This window comes from Gallinula chloropus (genome assembly GCF_964237585.1).
Source record: "Gallinula chloropus genome assembly, chromosome: 1".
Taxonomy (NCBI): domain Eukaryota; kingdom Metazoa; phylum Chordata; class Aves; order Gruiformes; family Rallidae; genus Gallinula; species Gallinula chloropus.
The window spans coordinates 11,419,669-11,440,879 of record NC_140085.1 but is presented as its reverse complement, the minus strand read 5'-3'; the positions used below and the strand labels follow the sequence as shown (position 1 = coordinate 11,440,879).

Sequence of the window (21,211 nt, the reverse complement as noted above, 5' to 3'; positions counted from 1 at the left end):
CTGATCAAATAGGTGACCTAATATCCCTAAGATCCCTTGCTTCCTAATAATATATTCTTTTGAATTACCCATTTCCTGGGAGTCAATTAGAAAACAGTGATAAACCAGACCTCAGGCTGAAGTTACACAGATGTTTTGTTTCTGCCAGTAGCTAAGAGATCAAAAGGGTATAAACAGCTAAAATAACTGACACAGGAAAGGAAGGGATACAGACACACAGGCTGGCATTATGAGAGACATCTTTGGAGAAACCCCAAAAAATTAAGGATTTTCTGGCATCTGGAGAAAGGCATCACTTGGGGAAAGGCAAAAATACACCTAAGGGACTTTGTTGTCTAAGGTAATTTTTCTTATAAATTCTTTGTCTGCTAATAAGTCAAACCATGCTTTATGGAAGCTCTCTGAGCACTCTTTCCATTGTCTTTACTCCTGAACTCTTACCTGTGCTCATGGGGGATCATTGAATTCCAGGCTTGACACTGGATACCACTTTTAGTAACAGATATCGTTCCTTTGTAGTCTGCTCCTTTTCCAATGATACAATTCCTGACATAGTCTATTGAAAGAAAAGGGAAGAAAATTAAACATTTGGTTAATGTATTTAAAATTAAAGCTCACATAAAAATGTATTTTGATAGTCTTTAAATACTTAATTATTCAAAATGCTGTTTAATTGCCCACATATATTATTGTGTATTTTGGAATTTTTTTTTCAAAATGTTGCTCACTAAATTCCCAAAGAAAGCTACTGGAAATGTTTTCAAGGTGTCCGACTGAACAAAAGTCTATGTCTGAGAACATAAGTCCTCCACTCAATAATGAGGTAAATAAAAGCAATATTAAGCCAATAACAGCAATCCATATAACTGGGCTTTTAAGTAGTAAATTGAATTAGCAATCCAGACCAGTGCATATGATGGCAGGCAAATATGAGTGTTGGAAAACTGAGCAAAAGTAAGTAGATAGATTAACTTGCATGGGAGCAAAACCAGGATATTTGCAAATAACTGTAGGATGCAGCTTTCAGAATACATAAAATCATTCCATGCCCAGAATGCTCCCACAGCCAAAAAGTCACCGGCTGACCTCAGCTTTTTTCCCCCTCCATAGCTGGAAAAACAAAATTGGTAAATAAATCAGTTACCCTTCTTTTCATACAGATCAAATGCATGGTCTTGCTTTTTTCTCACACCATTTGTCAAGCTGTTGAAGGATAACCAATGGCACCGTTTTGTAACTCTGTCATAAGCAAAGGCCCTGCAAAGAAAATCTGGATGAGAAAAAAAAAATCTCTGTGTGGTTTATAATAATGACACATGGCCTGCCAAGGAGCATGCAATGACATCAGATTTATTTTTACTGGGAAAGTCAGAGAAACAGTCCAAATTACTATTTAAACCCACAACTGTGCTGACAAGAACAAAGAAACAAAGAAATTAAATTGATGTGGCCATTACATTAAATACCAGCTTGGTTGTTCACACTAATCTAAGAGTTCCCTTGTCATTAGAGATCTTTATTTTAAAAGTGAGATAAATGCAACTGCATTTGTGTCCCCAGTTGTGCTGCCTTCTGGGAAAAAAAAAAAAAAAAGAAGACTCTAAAACACCTTCTGCTTACAATATGCTTCTGAAATAGTTAAGTATCTCACACTGATGACTGAAGGAGATTTCAAGCCCAAGGAGTCTATTTCTTGCCTAGAACAACAGAGCTGTTTAAAAACAAGATTATTTTTATGAATAAGATGTGATAGTGTACCTACAGCTTGTTCTTGTTTTGCTTTTGTTTTCCTTTTTTCCTCTTATTTTTAACTGCTTTCAAAGATAAAGTACAACGTGTGCTGAATTGAGTGGATTTTTGGGGGCAAGAAAGATAAACAGAAATCAGAAGAGTAAAACATTTTCTTTCAATATTTTAAATTAAATGTGCAGACCTATTTCTCCTAAAATCATTTTGAAAAGAATTTCATTAAGTCTAGGTATAATATTTTGAATAACTTTAAAAACTGTTGATTGCCTAGGTAGGGGTAACAGTTCTTACATAAATAAGAAAAAACCAAATAACAAATCAACAAATGAAAGCCAACAAAACCCACTGAAAATTCATTTTTTTCCCTTAATTTCTGATTAGCACCAAATAACAAATCACTGACATGACACTATTGCCTCTAGCCCAACACAAGGTCTACATTTCTGTCAGTCATCCTAAACCTTCTGAGATATTTTATTCTGAACTGAGAAGGCATTTTACCACTACTCGATAATATCCAAGATACACAGATTTCCTGCACTTCATCCATACTTCGGCTGTGCCATATCACTGAGCACCACCTCCCCAACTCAGTTCTTGGATCTTCATTTAATTCCCCTCTTGCCATACAAGTTTTTCTGTGTGAAATCTTGCTGGCTTCAGTTAAAAATATTATAAGATCCTATCCAACCTCCCCACTCTTCACTCTTTCAAACATCCTCTTCATTATCGTTTCCATCACCAAACAGATTTTTCATCCAACTGCTCTCTCTACTCTGTTGACTCCAAATGTTTCCAACCTGCTAACCTTCATCCTTCTGCCCTTGTTCAGCCTTCTGTTCTCTCCTGGCTAGTTCTCAAATAAGCGTATCCAAGTGCCTCCAACTCCATCTTCACAAAAATATCCTTGACCTTTCCTGCATTTCCAATTACATTCTCCTTTCCCTTCCTCCCTCCTAAAGTGGGAATGCAGAATGCACTGTTTACAAACATTTCCTCCAGTTTTTGTCTTTCAGTTGCCTCTTGGTTTCTTTCCAATTTGGATTCAGCCACTTCTGCACATAAAAGTTTCTAACAATCTTTTCTTGGACCTAAATCTGGAGGCTTTTTACACTTCCAAACACAACATGTTAAATCCAATTCTTGGACTTTCTTCTACTGATACTACCGATCACAACAATTTTTTTTTTTTGCTATTTGCACTAAGATAGTCAGTAGGCTTTCTGATCAGATACTGGAATCCTGTGGTCTATACTGGAATCTTTTTCTATGTAAATACAAAGACATGCCAGAAATTTGGTAGATAACAAAGGATAAGACAGGCACAGATTTGTGGGTGAGGAAGTGTCATGTCTGCAATGTTATCTTCATAGCCAATGAAATAGAAACGATATTATCTTTTTCTTATCCATAAGAAAGATAGTGGGAAAAGGTGCAAGGATGATTGAAGGAAAACAGTAGAAGTAATGGACTGTGAATGGTAGAAAAAGAAAGGAATGAGAACATTTTAGCAGCAGGTTAATAAAGCTGGTAGGGAAGGCGGAAAATGAGACAGAGAGTTACAAAGTCAAAAAAGCAAGGTAAGTGAGTCTAAGGGAAGGGTATTTGATGGAGGATTTTAGGAATAATGTTATGAAGAAGAAACAAGTGTAGATAAAGATCTTGTAACTCCATTTGAAATGATAGAGGTCTGCACTAGGAGAAGAGCTCCTTGAGAGTAGCCCTGCTGAGAAGGACCTGGGAGTTCCGGTGGATGAGAAACTACATGAGCCAGCAGCGTGCTCTTGCAGCTCGCAGGGCCAATGGTATCCTGGGCTCCATCAGAGGAGGGGTGGCAGCAGGGACAGGGAGGTGATTGTCCCTCTCTACTCTGCACTCGTGAGGCCCCTTCTGGAGTACTGTGTCCAGATCTGGGGCCCCCAATACAAGAAAGATGTGGAACTGTTGGAGAGGATTCAGAGGGGGGCCATGAAGGTGATTAGAGGGTTGGAGCACCTCCCCTACAAAGAGAGGCTGAGGGAACTGGGCTTGTTCAGCATAGAGAAGAGAAGGCTGGGGAGGGACCTCATTGCGTACAAACAGGAGGGGAATCAACTTTTTAAAAGGGTAGACAATGGCAGGACAAGGGGGAATGGATTAAAGCTAAAGGAGAGAAATTTTAGATCAGATATTAGGGGGAAGTTTTTTATAGAGAGAGTGGTGAGGTGCTGGAAGGGGCTGCCCAGAGAGGTGGTGGATGCCCCATCTGTGGAGGTGTTCAAGTCCTGGTTGGATGGGGCCCTGGAAAACTTGTCTAGATCATGGCTGGAGGTTGGTGTCCCTGCCTGTGGCAGGGGATTGGAAATCTGTGATCCTTGGGGTCCCTTCCAACCCAGACCTTTCTACGATTCTATGAGTAACATGATGACAAGGAAAAAGAGGGAAGTCCTGTCTGAGAAGTGGAATATTAGCTCCAACAAATAGGCATCAAAGGATTATTGATTATCAAATACAATACTCACAATTTATTTACAAGTGATACGGAAACATCATAAATGAATCAAGAGTTGTCCTACATCGCCTTCCCCACAGAAAATAAGAACTATTTGACCTTTTACAAGTCTGTAGTGCCTGGAATCTGCTATTTTACCACTTTCTGGCAGAAAAGAAACCTAGCCCTCTTCCTGCTTGTGTACTTCTCAGGTGTTGATGCTATCAGTGATATTGTCAGGACTGTGTTACAAAGTATTTCTCTTTTATGTGTTCTTGGTACTTAAGCAAATTCAGTTTGCATCCAGAAAATAAAACATCATTGCTATGACTTAACTGATGGACAACTACTGTATGGATATAGAGGACTGGAATCAAGCCATGAAAAGGTGAATAAACAAAGGAAAATCCAAGTCTTATATTTCAAATATTTAAAATGCCATTTTCTGTTACTTCTCTTATTTTAGAATGCTCCCAGAGCAACCAGGAAACTAATTGCTTTTAATTTAAGTTTGCAATAAATTTCAATTTGTAGTAACCATATGCTTGTATGAAGTTTAAGACTGAGGATCCTGGGAATGAAACTGAGATATCAGTAATCAGATATCACCGGTTCCTTTAAAGGGTACACACAACAAATACATGTTTATAGCAGCATCAAAGGACTACACACACTACAACAGGACTCATCTGGGGCCAAATGGAAAACCACAAGAATGCTCCCAGATACAGAAAATCCCTCTTGCTGTGCTGCATAGTTGGAGCACAGGCAAGATCTAACCACCTACACCTCTGCTGCTAGCCTTCCTTGCTAAAAATGTGTCAGGGAAAATGGAACTTCACAGCAAGAGTAGTCATATTTACAAAAAAGATTACTGATTGCCATTCTGCTATCAGTAGAGTGGGACTGTTCTGCTATCAGATTAGGACCCTTACAAGATGTGTTCTCAAAGTCACAGAATCACAGAATCACAAGGTTGGAAGAAACCTTTGAAGATCATCAAGTTCAACCAATCCCATCCTATGCTAAACCATATCCCTAAGTACCTCATCAACCTTTTTTTTGAACACATTCAGGGAAGGTGACTCAACCCCCTCCCTGGGCAACCTGTTCCAGGCCCTGACAACTCTTTCAGTAAATTTTTTTTTTCTAATATCCAATCTAAACCTGCCTTCCATAGTTCCTCTATGTTGCTGTATTGACTGATTACAGTAGGGAGAATTTATCCCTTAATGAATATATCTGATACTGTATCGATAAAAAAATGAGTAAGTTTTAAAAATTCGGAGACATTCCAAATTATTATTCGTGAAAAATAAAAAAATAAAAGCAACAGATATATTAAACTACTTTTTATTTTCAGAACACAAGACATACCAGCCAAAGAAGCAACACCTAGCTTGAGACAATTTTCCTAAGCAGATTTGGAATGTGGAATGATTGTTTGCTTGACATAATTCAGAATTTTTTATACTGTCCAATCTAATTTTATAATACACCTCATTGCTGACCATCAGAATTCAAGGATCTCTTGCTGTATTAAATACAACTGGATCAACTTGGCAATGGTATCAGTGGAAGCTCTGCCAATAGGAAAAGGAGTGGCTTGTACCATGTGAAAAATATTGGTGCCTGGAAAATATTTTCTAATAGGAATAAATAAACTTTCCTCATTGTTTGCATATATAAATAGTCAAAGTACAAAACCAATAGAAAATAGATCTTGCAGCATTAAGGATGAAATAACAGTTGAGAACCTTTTCTGACAAGAAAGAACTTTTATTATCACATTTGGTCTAGCTTCCATTTGTAGCAGTTGTCAAGATTTTTTAATGTTTCAAGATCAGGCTCACATTTAGCCCAGCACTCACCAGTCCAGAAGCCATTCATTGTCTCCAAGATTCTCCTGCATTCATCTCCTTTCATATATATTACTAATGGTCTAGACTAAGAGAGGCCAGGGGGATAATTTAAGTCTAATACATTGGAAGAACAATAGTGATTTGTTCCAAGAAATTGTAGAGAATATGTACAAGGGAGACAAGTAATCAGCTGCGTGATGTGTTTTGAAGAGACAGCAGATGCTGAAGAAAAACTGTTGTACACTTGTAGTGATTGTGCAGCTCAGGTTTGATTCCTCTATATCAGATTGGTGGTACTTGCCAGTGAACCTCAGCAGTGCATGTATCTGTGCTCCATGTGTGAGGTTACCCCTGATTTAAGTAGGGGTAATGTGCAAAGAATGAAGACAGAATATGGTCTGAAGTGGTGCTGAAATACTGCAGCTGTGATGTGTGACAATAACTATTTTATGAGACATAAAAATCTCAGAAATGTTCACCCAACACCACAGTGCAGCACAAGTCACTCACATCATAACAAGAGTACATTTTTTCAGCTATGTTATGGAAAATAGTACAGATTTGACAAGCTAAGAAGACAGAATAATTCAGATGAAACTTCAGAAACCTCTGATATTCTCTGGAAAGGTAGAAGATGATCCTGGAAATATTTAGGTTTTCCTCAGTACATACTACCACTGATGACTGTTACAGAGACACCATTGTTCAAAGTGTGTTACAGAGGAGAGAAAAAAAAAAAGGGTCCAAATGGTGTTACATCAGGAAAAAAACAAGAGATACATAACTTACTTGCAAGTGAATGAAAGTCCTTTGTTCCTGCTGCATCTCTTTGCACATTGCTCGGTGGTATTTAACAGCTTGGTTTTTACTTCCAGTGTTTTGTTAACTTTAATGAGCATCAACTCTCCTGTTTTTTTGAAGTCATGAAGAGGATTTCTCCTTCTTCCTTTGCCCTCTAAGAAAGAAGCAAAGAAGAAGAAAAAAAAAAAAAACAACAAAAACACAACACTGTAAAGAAGAGTGCTGAGATTAAAGATGGCATTATATATGAATAAGTTTATTAGGAATTATAGGAAAACTGGTACCTAAAGTATAAATTCACAGAAATAAAGTACAGGCAGAGAGTTGAGAATAATTGATTATTTTAGATAGTTATCTCCATTTTTAAAGCAGGAATTGTAGGAGTTACAGCAAAATGAATATCAAATAAAGACTCACATACTGCTAGGAAAGGGTAAGAGGAAATTTTTTTACCCATAGTAAAGTTTTTTTTCAGAAGGCTCAAAATATGCCAAATAATAATAATAATAATAATAATCTGAGATTTTATAAATATTTCCATTAAAAACTCAAGTGAAAATGGTGAACAAAGCTCTTATTCAGATGGATAGACCATATTTGCAATGAGAAAGAAAAGGATATAAATGTTATAGAGAATCATGATCTCAATGTGATCAACTGTTCTAAAACCAACAAACTATTATCACAAACTGTGGAAAGAAGTAGAGCCTGGAAGTGACACAAAATAAGCATTTTTCCTCCTTCTGCTGGAGCGAAGCCTCAGTGTGTCATGTCCAGTTTAGGTGTGACAGAATCAGAGTTGTAAGTCTACAGAAAAGAAGACGAGGGGAAGCAGAGGCCACAGCATGGAAATAGTCTACACTGCTGCAAAGATTTCCATGAAAAGGAACGCACTGATCTGGTTTCTATGTCTCTCTTGAAAGGCCCAGAGGAAAGAGTATAAAATGGAGCAGGGAAGATTGGCTAGAGATGTTTGGCTAAAGTGCAAGAGGAAAAGTCTTTGATTTTTGCAATTAGAACCCACAACTTTCCCAATAGGTATGTATATTTTTATTGTTTGTTCCACAGAAACCAATCTGGGAGTGTAGGCTGCTCTATTGTCTGTGAAGGCAGATGAGGTACCTCTGGAGAGTAATTCTCCCTGCTCTGAGACATAAGTAACAAAGGGAGGGCAAATAGCTCTTGGATCTATTTCTCCTATTGGACTCCATAACCCCAGATGATCAGATGGCTAATCCAGGTAAGGTTAGATGAATGAATACCTCCTTAATTGACAAAGTAAGTTATCATATTTTTCATAACTTCTTTCCATATAACTGTTTTCACAGCTGTCCTTTCATTCTTCTCTCCAGAATTTGCAACAAGAATAGAACATGAATGCTCAGATCAATGTATTAAATTTTGCCAGTCTTTCAAATATATGAAACCTCAGCACAGTTATCCTGAATAGATAATTCCTCATGCAAATGCAGCATGCACTTAGGTCAGTTAGCTTCTGCTTGATGCATTCTGTACAGAAACTCAGAGTAACTGTAAATTGCAACAGCTGAGGAGCTGAGGCTCTGAAGGAGTTACTGAAAACTCCACATACTCTGAAGCCAAAGAGAGCTTAAGAGTGCTCCCTTTGCAAACTTCAATCCTGATCATTAAGTATGCTCACATTTTCACTGGGTGCAGCTAAATCAAACTTCTCAGTGGTGAGATATCCCTAAGACACCAAAAATACAGCGAAGTCATTTAAATTAGATTTTGTTAAGCTCCAGCGTTTAAAAAAGGAAAAAAAAGAAATCAAAGGAATAGAATATCTCTACTGCAATGTCTCTATAAAATAATCTTCACCTCATCCTACCCATCTTTTTGAACTTCTAAAGGTAGAAGGTAAACTCTGCTGTTCCCCTATGCCTAATAGCTCACAATTTTAATTTCAACTACAATCACTCTCATAGGAAAGAATTTATTTACCTCCAAATCCATGTTACTATCATATAAAGAAGCTGTTGATTAAAAAAACAGATATTAATAGTTTTGGTGCTGTGTAAGGAAGGACTCATATGAGGTCTCTCAAGCATTTTCAGCCTTCCTTTTGTCTAGTGCACATACACTCAAAATGAACCGTTGTGTTTAGAAGAATTCTGTGAGGACACTTGCCTTAAGTATCAGCCCTCTATTACTGCAAGCCATTGTGCCTACAATGAAACTGCTTTATTTTTTGCCAGACCTATGATAGAGGCAAAGAGCTGCAAAAAATCTGCTTTTGACAATGACAATGTCAGAAAAAATAAGTCTTCTATAAAGCTTTTGTGGTATATTTCTCAATCTATTATCTTACAAGACTTATTTGTTAGTTCGACTTTTATGTCAAATGGAGGTAAGAATCTGTACAGAAATATCAAAGTATTTTCTTACAGTTCCCGATGCTAACATTTCCCATGCTCTGATAAGCATCATTATCTAAATTCCTGATGATAACAGCTCCTTAAACTCACCAGCCAGCATGCAAGAATATGATTTAAAAATCAAGATATTTTGTTCTGCCTGAAAAACGTGGTTCACAGTTGTGCTTTTTTTTTGTTTTTCCTAGCAGTGGTCCAAAGAGGATTATGGGTTTGATCTTACGTTTAGCAATACATAACAGCCTGATTTACTTTAGCTTTCAAACAACAACATTCTCTGACTTGCCTATAATCCAAAAGGCAAAGGGCCAAATTCATCTGTGATGTGACTGAAGACTGTTCGAATGCTGCAAGCATTACATTTTCAATTCTAACAACAAAATAAATAAAAATAAATAAGCTTTTTTAACCTCAAATTAGGCAGGTTTATTATTAAAATCTTAATTAAGATAGTGCCCTAGAAATGTTCTATGTTAAAGATTATCATGCAATATACTGTAACTATTATTCCTAATTTGTGGTTACCATTCATTTCAGTTTCCTGAACTTTGATTAATTAAGACTTTTGGTTATTTGTGAAGCATGTCCTCTGATGTTTCTTGTAGTTGATTAGCATATCACTAAGGGAGTCTGATATCCTACTTAAATTTGAAAATAATAGCAACTGATTCAAATACAAAAGAATTCAGTCAAATGTGAATCAACTTTTTTTTTCAACAGAAGCAACCACTGACTAAAAATAGTCGGTTGACTTAAAAAAATCACTCAAAACAGTGAGTGAGAGTGGTGCCTCATTCTATTTTTTAACATGGTTGGCAACTTTGGTTTGGATATTAAGTACGCCATAATGTCATTTGGGATTTCCACAGCCCTTCCGCTGGATCTCTTCTATTTTCATAAAAGGCTTTAAGTATTTACTGAACAAAAAAGATTCCTTACAGCAAAAGACATTTACCTGGGAGCTACAAGAACTCAAATTTAGATTCCGTTTCTATCTTTTTCATATGAGGTTTCTGTATAATCTTCTCAGATATGAAACATGAACTGAGATTGATCAAACTATAGAGCATCTGGGGGAAAAGGTTTCAAATAATACATTTTTTAACAATACAGTAGCTTAACTCCATGACAAATCAAAAAAAAAAATCAGAGAAAATTTTAATTTTGCAGCATATTGATGAGAAAACTCACTAGGATGTTGCAGTACCTGTATTCTAGAACCTACTTAACCGCAACTGCAATTATTTCTATACAAAATAAAACCAGAAAAACATCAAGTACTTAGAGAAATAAATGCCATACCATTCAATATTAAGACACTTTCTCGATTAACTAGAGAGGTTGGTTTGAATCAGCAAAGATGCTTGTATTTTCACCTCTCCTGGTCTGAGGATATTTTCTAACCATTAGACTTATGGGAAAATAGCAGTAAAGTAACTATCTTTTTCTCTTCCAGCCCTGTATCCCACTCCAAAAAGGGCTTTTTGGGCTCACATATCATGACACTACTCAGTCCTGAAACTACCTGATTATGTTACATATCTCAAAAATTCACACCTTAGAGAAAACAATAGATCTGATACAGAGCTATTTCAAACTCAACAAATTCAGTTTAAATCTAGTTTCAGACCATTTGGAGTTCAAATACTCAAGCAAGTCAAATTTCAGGCTCTCAGTTCTTAACATGACCATAAAGAGGGCATAGTTTTGCATTATCTGCTTAGTAGCAACAAAGTAATATTGCCAATATGACACCATTTTGATAATCAAAAGAGCATACAGTATACAAGTAGGCCTAAAGATCAACTTTGCTCATTATAATTAGATTAAAACATATAGCATTGTCTACAGCAAAAAAAAAATTATAATGAAATTTTCTGACTTTTTCTACCTCATTGGTAACCCCATTCTCCTTATTCTGCCAATCCAGCTTTTTCTAATATATATGCATATTTAGGCTTTGGAGTTACAGTCTTACAGAATACAACTGGAGCATACTGGCTGTCTCCCCTAGAAAAATGTCTACTTTCATGTGCTTGTCATAGACTGCACAAAGCTTTTATTAAACAGGAGTGATGATGCATTCGGCATGTCAGCTTCCAGGGTTTCCAAGTTTCAGTGTAGTCTATGCAATAGTGCTTTCCTAAAGAAACTTGTCGTGAAGTGTTGTGATAATGCGAGAAGCCTCATTCCTTTCATTTCTTTCTAAATGTGCATCCCACTTTATTATACAGAACAAACACATCAAAGCTCAACACCAGATTTTCCAAATGAGAAGATAAATACATTTAAATTAAAGGTTTATGTTTAAATCAGGATTCTTAATGAAAACTTTATGGTTTGGTATGGAGTTTTATTTCCTTATTCTCCTTGTTTACACTTGGAGAACTTCAGCATTGTACTAAGTAGCTATGTGCTTTGTTGTACGAAACTTTTAACTCTCTGGGGTAATTTTTTACTATTATGATAGTTACTGGTGTAAGGTGGACACGGGTCTTCATACCATGGATGGAAAAAGGCATTTTATAATTTTAAGTTTTGGAAAAAAATATGGACAGTCAGGTGACAGCACCACTGTTAATTATGTTTGCTCAATGTCAAGATAAACTAAAACTTTGGGGAAAAAAAAGAAATCAAGAAAATAAAGATACCTAAATTCCATAAGCTGGAAGATACTGTCAGAGAATTGCAGAAATCAACTGCAGTCCTTCCAAATAGTGCAATGAAATGCAAAATAAGATGGCACTGGGGAGAAAAATTAAAAAGAGGGAAATTGTCCACACAGTTTGTAGGAAGCTCAGAGAAGCTGAAGATTCAAGATATATTCCAGTAAAGAAAATTTGTCTTACAAATGTGTTATAACTATTTCAAAAATATAGAAGATACATAGTCCCTTTCTTTAGTATCAATTGGCATTAAAATCTCTGTTTAACGTTTTGCATCATGTTTTTAATTAAACATAGTCACTTGACCTTGAGCAGTTAACAGATGGACTAATTAGAGATTGAATTATTTGTTTTATAACTGATAACCAGGTCAGAATGTCAATGCAAATCAAAGTAAACTGGATTTTGCCAATGAGCTAGGAAAAAAAAATATGAAGGCTGAATTTCATATGATTTAAATTTTACATTTTTACATTCAAGACCTTCAAAAAAAAAAAGGAATAAAAGCCCAACCCTTAACACATCTGAAATGTGTGGGAAAGCACAGTTCAACACAAGAAATGTAGCAAACATTTTATCTCAATAAGCAAAAATTTGCAAAACCATGGATTATCACAGTGTTGGAAAACATTTTTCATAAGAGATATCAAAACTGAATGCTTATCTCAGTATAAATAGTGACAATTTAATATGAGATTTTTAAAAAAGTCTGCTTAATTGTATGTATAAAGATGCATTTGGCAAGGCTTGTGTAAGAAGAAAAATCAGAGTAAGGTTTGAAATAAAGCAACAGTTCTCAGCATACTTGGGTTGAAGAAATCATGCAAATGCCATAAGGTGTTTAACTTGTCTATAAAACATGGTTCAGGGGATAATTTTAATTAAATTCAATTATGTATTTCCAAGACAATGCTTCTGAAAGCATATAAAACATCAAGAGTCAATTGCTTATTGGTGCAGGCCCCAGTATGACAGCATAAAGATACTGACTTCATTAAGGGAAAAAAAAAAACCCAAAAAACCAACGAACCCAAACTTCACCATCTGGTGAAAGATTTCAGACACCACGTGCTTAACTTAACTATGTGGTCAGAGTAATAAAAGATATTCAAGGTGAATGTTGATACTAAAATCATTAACAGGATCATCAAAACATTGTTCTCCATAAGAACAGTTAGGAAGCACTTTTAAGACAAATACATTCGATACATTTTTCTCTCTTAAGCAAGTCCCAACAGAGTCACTTTGATAATAAGAATTAATGCTCAGTTCTTTTAACTTACTTTCATTTACTTTGACTTCTCCTTATGCCTGTTTCAGTATCAGAAATGTCCAGATTCCTGGCTAGAATGCAAAAAAATGAACACCTTTTCCAAATGATGTCTCATTTGGAAAAAAAAAAAAAGTAAGAAAGAAAGACCAACATAATGAGAAACTGAAACAATTCTGAAATGTGCCCAAGAAAAGACCTTTGTAGATTGAATAGACTTAGATGCCAGATTAAGTTTAATGTGGTTATTTATGTAAGACAATAATTTGGCGTGAAAGAAGTTTACCAACCATACCCATAAAAACTGCAGTCAGCTGTATAGATGGAAAGTCACCAAAACAAAACCAGCTGTCCAAAGAGGCATCTCTAGTTCGTCACAATTAAACAGTTTCTCAGAAAGCTATCTGGAGGAGGATGAGATTATTTTAACCTTCTGAAATTTATTTTCTTGGCAAAAGGGCCATCATGGAAAAAAAAAAATCTACAATTTTTAGAAAGTAGTTTGAAATCTAGATATATATAATATGGAGATAATTTTTTCCTTATTTTTACACTGGCTTTCAGTCTAGTTCTTGAGCGGAATCAGGAAATGCAAAAAGATATTTATTTTTGCCTTTACATTGCATATTACCATTCACACACATCTACACCCACTCCTATGCACGCATACCCCTTGTTAGCAGCTGCAAAGACTGACATATTTCCTGGAGCTCAACTTTGTGTTAATCCCTCCTTTCGTAACCCTCTCTTATAGTCAGCATGAAAGATGCTAAGGATGATGCTCAAAACTGATCATACATTCTAAAACTGGACAGTAGATGCCAAAGTACAGCTCTGTTTCTTTCCAGAAAAGGTTATCTGCTCAGCAGGATAGTGGGACCCATGGGCAGAAACAAGTTTGCTGCAGTTTGTTCTCTGACATGCTGTATCTGACCTCTGGCGAAATTACTGAGAGGATTTTCTCTTGTAAGATTTGTCTTCTTACGCATTTTGCACAAGAATTAAAGCCCCACCACTGCGCATTGCATTCCACAATCTTTACAAGCGTGTGGTGTCTCCTCCAAGGCACCCAGCACGTTGCATGCTTCTTTTGTGACAGGGTCTCAGCCACCACTGAGGACATCTGGGCATGGAGTGAGGGGTAAAGAGAAAAGCACAAGCAGGCCAGGCAGGGGTTTGGGTAGAGAGTGACAGACTGCTGAGGGCAGCAAAACAGACCCTGTGAGGAGTGATGAGAGCCTTACTGCACGTTGTATACGTAACAGTAGTGCTGCTGGCCAAGGCTGGGAGTCGCAAGACGAGCTGAGGGAAGACGAAGGGAGCAGCCAGTCCCCAGCTGGGCCAGCAGCACCGAGAACTGCCAGTCATGGCCAAGCTCATCAGACAGCACATGGGTGGGGGCCCACAAGCCATTGAACACTCCTGCAGCTAGATTTTGCCAGAATTGACTAATCTGGAGCATGTTCTCATTGCTGCTTAGCCACAGCGCTGCTTTACATGTAGATAATAACCAAGTTCAGGAACAGTTCTTACTATCCTCTAAGGGCATTGCCAAAAAAAAAAAAAAATAAAAAACTACAAGAAAAAGATGGGGTAATGGCAAGGATGTCCTTACCCCTTCCCAGTTCTTTGTAGTTGCCATACTTCCCCACTGCAAGGTACAAACATTGCTCATACCACGCCAATTCTCCTACTATTCATACTTCCTAAGCAAGCATGGAAACCAACCCTTTCTCACCTCCACGCTGTCTTGTAACCTCTGCCCTTCAGCCCCACCACCACATTCACACTCATGTGGAGAAAGTGAAATTCCAATACCCATGCAGTACAAGTAATTGCAAAAATGTTCAGGGCAACCTTCTCGTCTTGACGTCAAGCTTTTACCCCACCAAGAGGCCCAGCTATCCTGCTTTCAAATCTCCTTGGAAAAGTTCGAATTGCTTAAGTGGCAAACTAATGTTCAGCGTAAAGATCCAAAGGGAAGATATTACACTCTCCAAGGGAGACTGCACATTTCCCTTCCAACCCTGGCCTCAGTTGAAGTATTACAATAATGACAGATGAGCTCCTCCAATAAGAGGCTTTCCTTTCCTTGACTTCAGTGCACAATTTTCCAGAGTTTTATGCAACATTTTAATCTCGCGTCTTTCAACTCTATATTCTCCTGCTATGTTGCTTATGAAAATGGCATTAATAGAAACAGAAAATCTGTTAAGCAGGGCAAGTGCTGTATTACATGTGAGAGCAAAACAAGCAGCCCCTGGCACAGAGCACCAAAAGGATTCCATTAAACAGAAGGAATACAGTCTTCCAACTGGCAGAGTATCATTTCGCTTTGTTGACAGTATATAGTATAATGATTATCTACAGCTGGGATGGGGAAGTATAAATCAAGTTAAATTTTTAAAATATACTTAGCTATGCAGACCACAGGAATACACAACATTCATATATCGATTATGGCTATGGGATTTTATTTTATTTGTTTTGTTTTAAGAAATATTTATTCATAGGAACAAAGTGCAACTTCCACAACTTCATTAACAACTGTTTCGGATTATCCAAAATACAGAAAATGTTGAGAAATTTGAATAGACACACTTGGTTGACAGTCTTTTCACAGGAAAATATACGTTCAATTTAAATAAATCTTTAACATTCACTCTTTTGGAGTATACCAATCTACTTTTTCCTCTGATTAGAAAGTAATTTTTAGTTTCTCTAGATTAACATTATCAAAGATTATTAAACTGTCTAAGAATACTGAATCATATCTGAACAAGGAAGAAAACTCCCTGATAAAGTTATTAGCTACAGATTAATTTCATTGTGCAAGTGACAGAGACTTACAGGATATTGATAATGACCAGCCAAGTAGTCTATAGGAACCTTGCACATTTATCTTTCACCAATCACTGTCTTATCTTTTATATATTAAAAAGAAACTCAGAAACTGATAGTGCGGACAGCTTGCTGACATGAAAATTTCTCTGTGTTTTCTTCACCCTCCTTTTTATTTACCCATTAATATAACCCAACATGTATTAGTCAGCAAACTCAGCAACACAGGACTTTGTCTTCACACAGAGCTTAGGACATGGTGTTCCAAACCTAAAAGATTTGTTCACAGAAAAAAATCACATTTATAATTAGGTACATTTAAAATCAGCTTTGATAAAACTGTAATAGAAAAAGTATGACCATACATTAGCAAAAGACTTCTTTTCTCCCTATCTTTAAATTGTTTTCATCACTTAGATTGGTTTTCATATATAAAAATAATAAATATGTAGGCAAATATTAATCATTCTTAAAAACATCCCAGTGAAAAAATTCAACATCTTGTACAAATATACCATGTTTGTTTAGAAAGCATTCAATACATTTTCAGAAAGGAATGGAACAAGTTCCCCTTGCCTACATTGTAAAAATCCAGTCAATATTGTTGAAGATCAGATATTTTTAAAAAGCAAGGTAAGCACAATGGCACATGTGGTAGGTCTGTTTTCTTGCCCATAAGGCAAACAACAGGTTTGATTAATATTAAGGAGGGTGGGGGAGGAAAGTTAAGAAAGGAAGGGTTGCCAAGAAACTGTCATTATGAAAGTTGGCCAGAAAACAAGTTCTACTCTGTGAAAAATTCTAAAGTTTTGGAAAATTTCTTCCACATCAAGATGAACCATCCATTCCTAAAGTGGAGAGCTCACTGGTTAGGACACTACCTTAATCCAAGGCTGTCTCTGAATCTGTCCTTTCAGAATATTAGATAGATTAAATATTCATTTAGCTTAGTATATGTACACACAGGAAGAACAAGGACTTTCATTCAAGAAAGACTATGAAGAGTGGCATGACCTAACTTCTTATGAACTTGGCTATGGACCCATTTCTGTATCTCTGGTGCATGGAATAAAGTTAGGAGGCTTGCTTATTCCACTTCTTTTTTGAACTAGCCCATCAACTGAAGAGTTTCTGTAGCTGGTGAGGGTATCTCAACAGCAGGTGCCACAAGGTATTCTGAATGTCTCCTGCTGCACATTTCTCTTTCATTTGATTTGGGGGAACCAAGCCAAAGAATGCTTCTCTTTAAAAGAAATAATTTTTGTGAAATGTTTTGATGGGTCAGCATTTTCCAGTTAAAAAGCCCCAAAATGTTTCCTCAGACAATTCCTAAACAGCTCTAGTCATCACTTTTCAGAGAGGTTGCATATCCATTAAATGAAAATTGCAACGTACATGGAAAAGTTCAGGAAAACGTTGGTAGCTTACACCACGCCTGTAGCTCTGTATCACCTGCTAAGAATGCCCACGAAAACAAAATCATCACTGAGCAGACTGAGCACAGAAGCTCTGGTGAGATATTCAGCATCCTACCAAATCACACTCTTACTCTAGGAGAAAAATTGTCAGGTTTTACTGCCCATGATGCTGCCAGTCTTCTTTTGACTTGCCACTCAGATCACAAATATTCCACTTTGAAATCCTATTTCAACAAATGGATATTTTTAACTAGAAAATAGAGTTGTGCCTTAGAAGCCATCACCACCGCTTGCCGCACACGTGTCCTGATGCCCTCAGACCTTGCCCCGGGGACCCAGACGCTGCGTGTGCCTGCCCTCGCTCTGCCCGCTCCTGGAACATCCTTTCCCTGAATTTGTGGCTGTCTTTTGTTTCTGTCTGTGCAAAGGTCTGATCCTAACAATGTTGGCGGAAGGAAGGAAGGAAGGAAAGGTTTGTAGAGACCTTTGCAAACTTTTTTTTTTCCCTTAAACATCTCCCCAGAGGGCCAATAGAAACAAAGTTAGCTCTTCAGATATGCAGCCCAAGGGGGACACTTCAGGAAAGAAATTCAGCTAAAAAGCTTCCAGCACTTGATTACTTATTGTTTGTTCCTCCCCCCGCTCCCGCCTCCCGGATTTCACTGGGAATGTCTAATGAAATGACAAGTATTTCTATCTGGAAATAGCACGCTCATGCTGCTGAACTTCAGCAAGGACATTCCCTTTCAGCAGCGTACAGTCCTGTGCTTTGGCTATTCCTTGTCAACTGATGTTACTTAACATCTATTCTACCGCTTGGAAATTGCGGGTACGCGTTCCTGTCCTGATAACGGCCGGGAGCACCTATGGCCAGCGACGACGTTTCCTTCTCCCGTTCTCCGTGTCTCCAGCCCCCCCTGCGTCCCGAGAGAGCCCCTCTTCCCCCTCACCCGAGGAGGAGGTGCCGGAGCAGCGACCTGTCCGCAGACCCCGAAGCGTGCCGTGCCTCCCCGCAAAAGGCTGGCCGCGCACACTCTGCCTCAGGCCGAGCGCGGCTCGTCCCGCTGCCCCCTGTCCGCACCGCATCGCTCCGCAGCCCTCCGCGGGCGCGGGAGGCGCTGGGCGGGCACGGTGGACCGCGGGTACCGTCACACCTCAGCCCCCGCCCGGCCGCCGCTGCGGGGAGAGGCGGCTGCCCTGCCGGGCAGGTAGAAGCTGCGGTGCGCTGAGGGTGACGGAGTCTGCCCCACCGGTGAGGTGGGAGAGCCCGGTGCACCGCCCCGAGCACCCACCTACCCTCCCCACGGCGAAGAGAGGGAGAAGGGAAATGATGCAGCTGCGAGGTGGGGGGGTCACTAGCGAAGTGATAGAAAAACTAACCTGCCACAGGGATGGTGATGGTAAGCAGCATCAGCTGATGGAGCAGCAAGGCTGGCAGGAGTTGTGTGGCCCACATGATGCTGACGACCCCCCCGGCGGCTGGCGGGGAGGAGATGGCTCCTCGGAAGGACCCTGTGCACAGCCGGTCACTAGAGGAGGCAGAGTGAGCCGAGCTGCTTTTTATTGCGATGATCTAAGTTTGTTGTGTGATTAACTGGAAAGATCTGGGTCTCAACTCCCTCTTACGGTAAGAAACTGTTTAACAACATCCCCTCTCTGCCTCCTCTCCTCCTCCCCTCCCCAGGAGCTGCCTCCCCTCCGCCCCGCAGCCAGCCCAGAAAGAGGGCTCGGCAGCCTCAACCCTCCCTCTTCCCTCCCTCCATCCCTCCCTCCATCCCTTAAGGCTCTGTGGAGGAGCAGCCGGGCCGAGCCGGGCGCCCCAGCTCTTGCCCCGGGGCCGGTGTCTGCTGCTGCCGCGCAACCCCCCCGGAGCCTCCCTGCAGACCATCCTCGCCCCACAGCCTGCTTTTGCCCTCTCACTTGCAGCCAGTACAGACCTCTCCCTCCCTGCAGACAGGTTCCTTCGCAGCCTCCTCCCTTTACCACCTGCATCTCGGCCCCATCCCCAGGCAGCACCTTCATCCATAGGCATTCCAGCAGGACTTCTCCACTCCATGGCCAGGGACAAAGCAAGGCCAGTTTCCCAGTGAGGAGACACCTTTACTCTGACTTGCCTATGGCTGCCCCTGGCCAACAGCCTGGGCTTCCCATCACCCTCTTTGGCCACTTGACAAATGCCACTTCCCCAAAATTGTGGCAATTCTGGGGAATCTAAAGGTCAAGTATCAGCTGGCTGGCGTCGGTCCACAGAGCCTCTGTCCGAAGTGAGGCCTGACCTTCCTTCTGTTACAGGCAAAGTGGTTGTAATTCTTCTATTGCACTTCATTTGGTTTGACCTCACGGAAGCAGTGGCATTGGTTTTTGTTTAAAGTCATGAGATTGGCTTTACATGACACGTAAGTGTTCAAAAATAAACACTTCAGGAAAAGTTCAGCCTTCATTTAAACTGTTCCTCTCTCCCATGTACCCACCTACCATGAATAGCCACGAGTGTGTGACAACAGGAAACGGCTTCCCTCCATTTTCCACAAAGAAACCAGAGACCCGCATGTGGCCCCACGTTGTGTGAGTCAGAAGATGGATCTCCTTCTCCAGCCCGGGCTTACTATCCATATTGCTGATAAACACCTTGGAGTGAAACAGCTTTTCTTAAAAACGGGTTGTTTCCCAACACACAAATGTTCGTAACTTTTGCTCATTATTTTTTCCCTATATTCCTAAAACATTTTGTTCCTCCCCTCTCCCCCTCCAATTTATGTCCATTGGCCAAACATAAACTTTCCATTTGGAAATTATTGCCTTGGTAAGTGAAAGAAAGGGGACAGAAAGGAGTTGAGAGTCTGTGAAGAAAATATTTTGAACATTTGGCTTTACAGGAAAAACACATTTATGTGAGAAAAAAAAATACACTTTCTGAAATCTGCAGAATGAAAATTATTTCTAGGCTTGCTTTTATTTTTTTTCCCCCAGTCCTTGTTTTTCTCCCAAGAATAAAAGTTAATTTGCAGACATTCCAAGGAGATGCACAACCTGAGAACAGAGAAAATGTATTCCACTGGCCAATGACCTTGTGCAAAATTCTTGTCCCCTGCAATGGACATCTCACTCTGTTTTCTGGGGGTTTCCCTGTGCTTAAAGATAGACACAAATATAAACAACAAGCATCAAAAATAACAATAGCACCATGCTGAACCCAGAATAGCCACACTGTGTTAACCAGATGTATTTGACTCACTGTCCACTCATGTGATGAGCGACCTTTTTTGTATAAAGCACAAAAATCATGCCCCATTAAAGTCAAGTAGATATTTTTGCCCCTGACTTCCCTGAGGGGAGTTTTTGGCATGTAGTCAGATTTCTCTTGAATTTTAAGAAGACTTCTGCTGCCTCTCTTGAGGACTAGGGTGATCCCTAATGGAGAAACTATTTTGCTATACAGATTCCCATTATTAATACATAGTCCTATGTATTATTCATGATGTATCTGCAGTTCTGCTTTAAAGCTCAAGTCACGGACAGACATAAGCTTCTGGGGCTGCATATGTTATGCAGGTGCAACTCCATGGTCCTGGGTCTCCATTTGCCCAATTTTGGGGACCTTCTGGAGAACACCTCTACCTTTTACATGAGGTAGAGCTTCATCATTCATTCATGTAATTCCTCTCAGAGGAAACCAGGGCCCTTGGAGTGGAGGGACAGGGACAGAAGGGACTTTACAAAGGGAAAGGTCCTACAGATGCT

General features: G+C 39.2%; 1 protein-coding gene across 1 annotated transcript in view; it reads right to left on the bottom strand.

Annotated features, from left to right (window-relative positions):
* HGF (hepatocyte growth factor) overlaps positions 1-18,926 on the bottom strand; it is a gene marked incomplete at both ends in the record, with an annotated part of 53,477 nt that extends 34,551 nt beyond the window's left edge. The window contains 4 exons of the mRNA XM_084279294.1: positions 442-556; positions 1,145-1,257; positions 6,871-7,036; positions 18,851-18,926. Of these exons, the coding sequence (XP_084135420.1) occupies positions 442-556; positions 1,145-1,257; positions 6,871-7,036; positions 18,851-18,926 (470 nt within the window). The remainder of the gene's footprint in view (positions 1-441; positions 557-1,144; positions 1,258-6,870; positions 7,037-18,850) is intronic.
* Between the last annotated feature and the right edge of the window lie 2,285 nt (positions 18,927-21,211).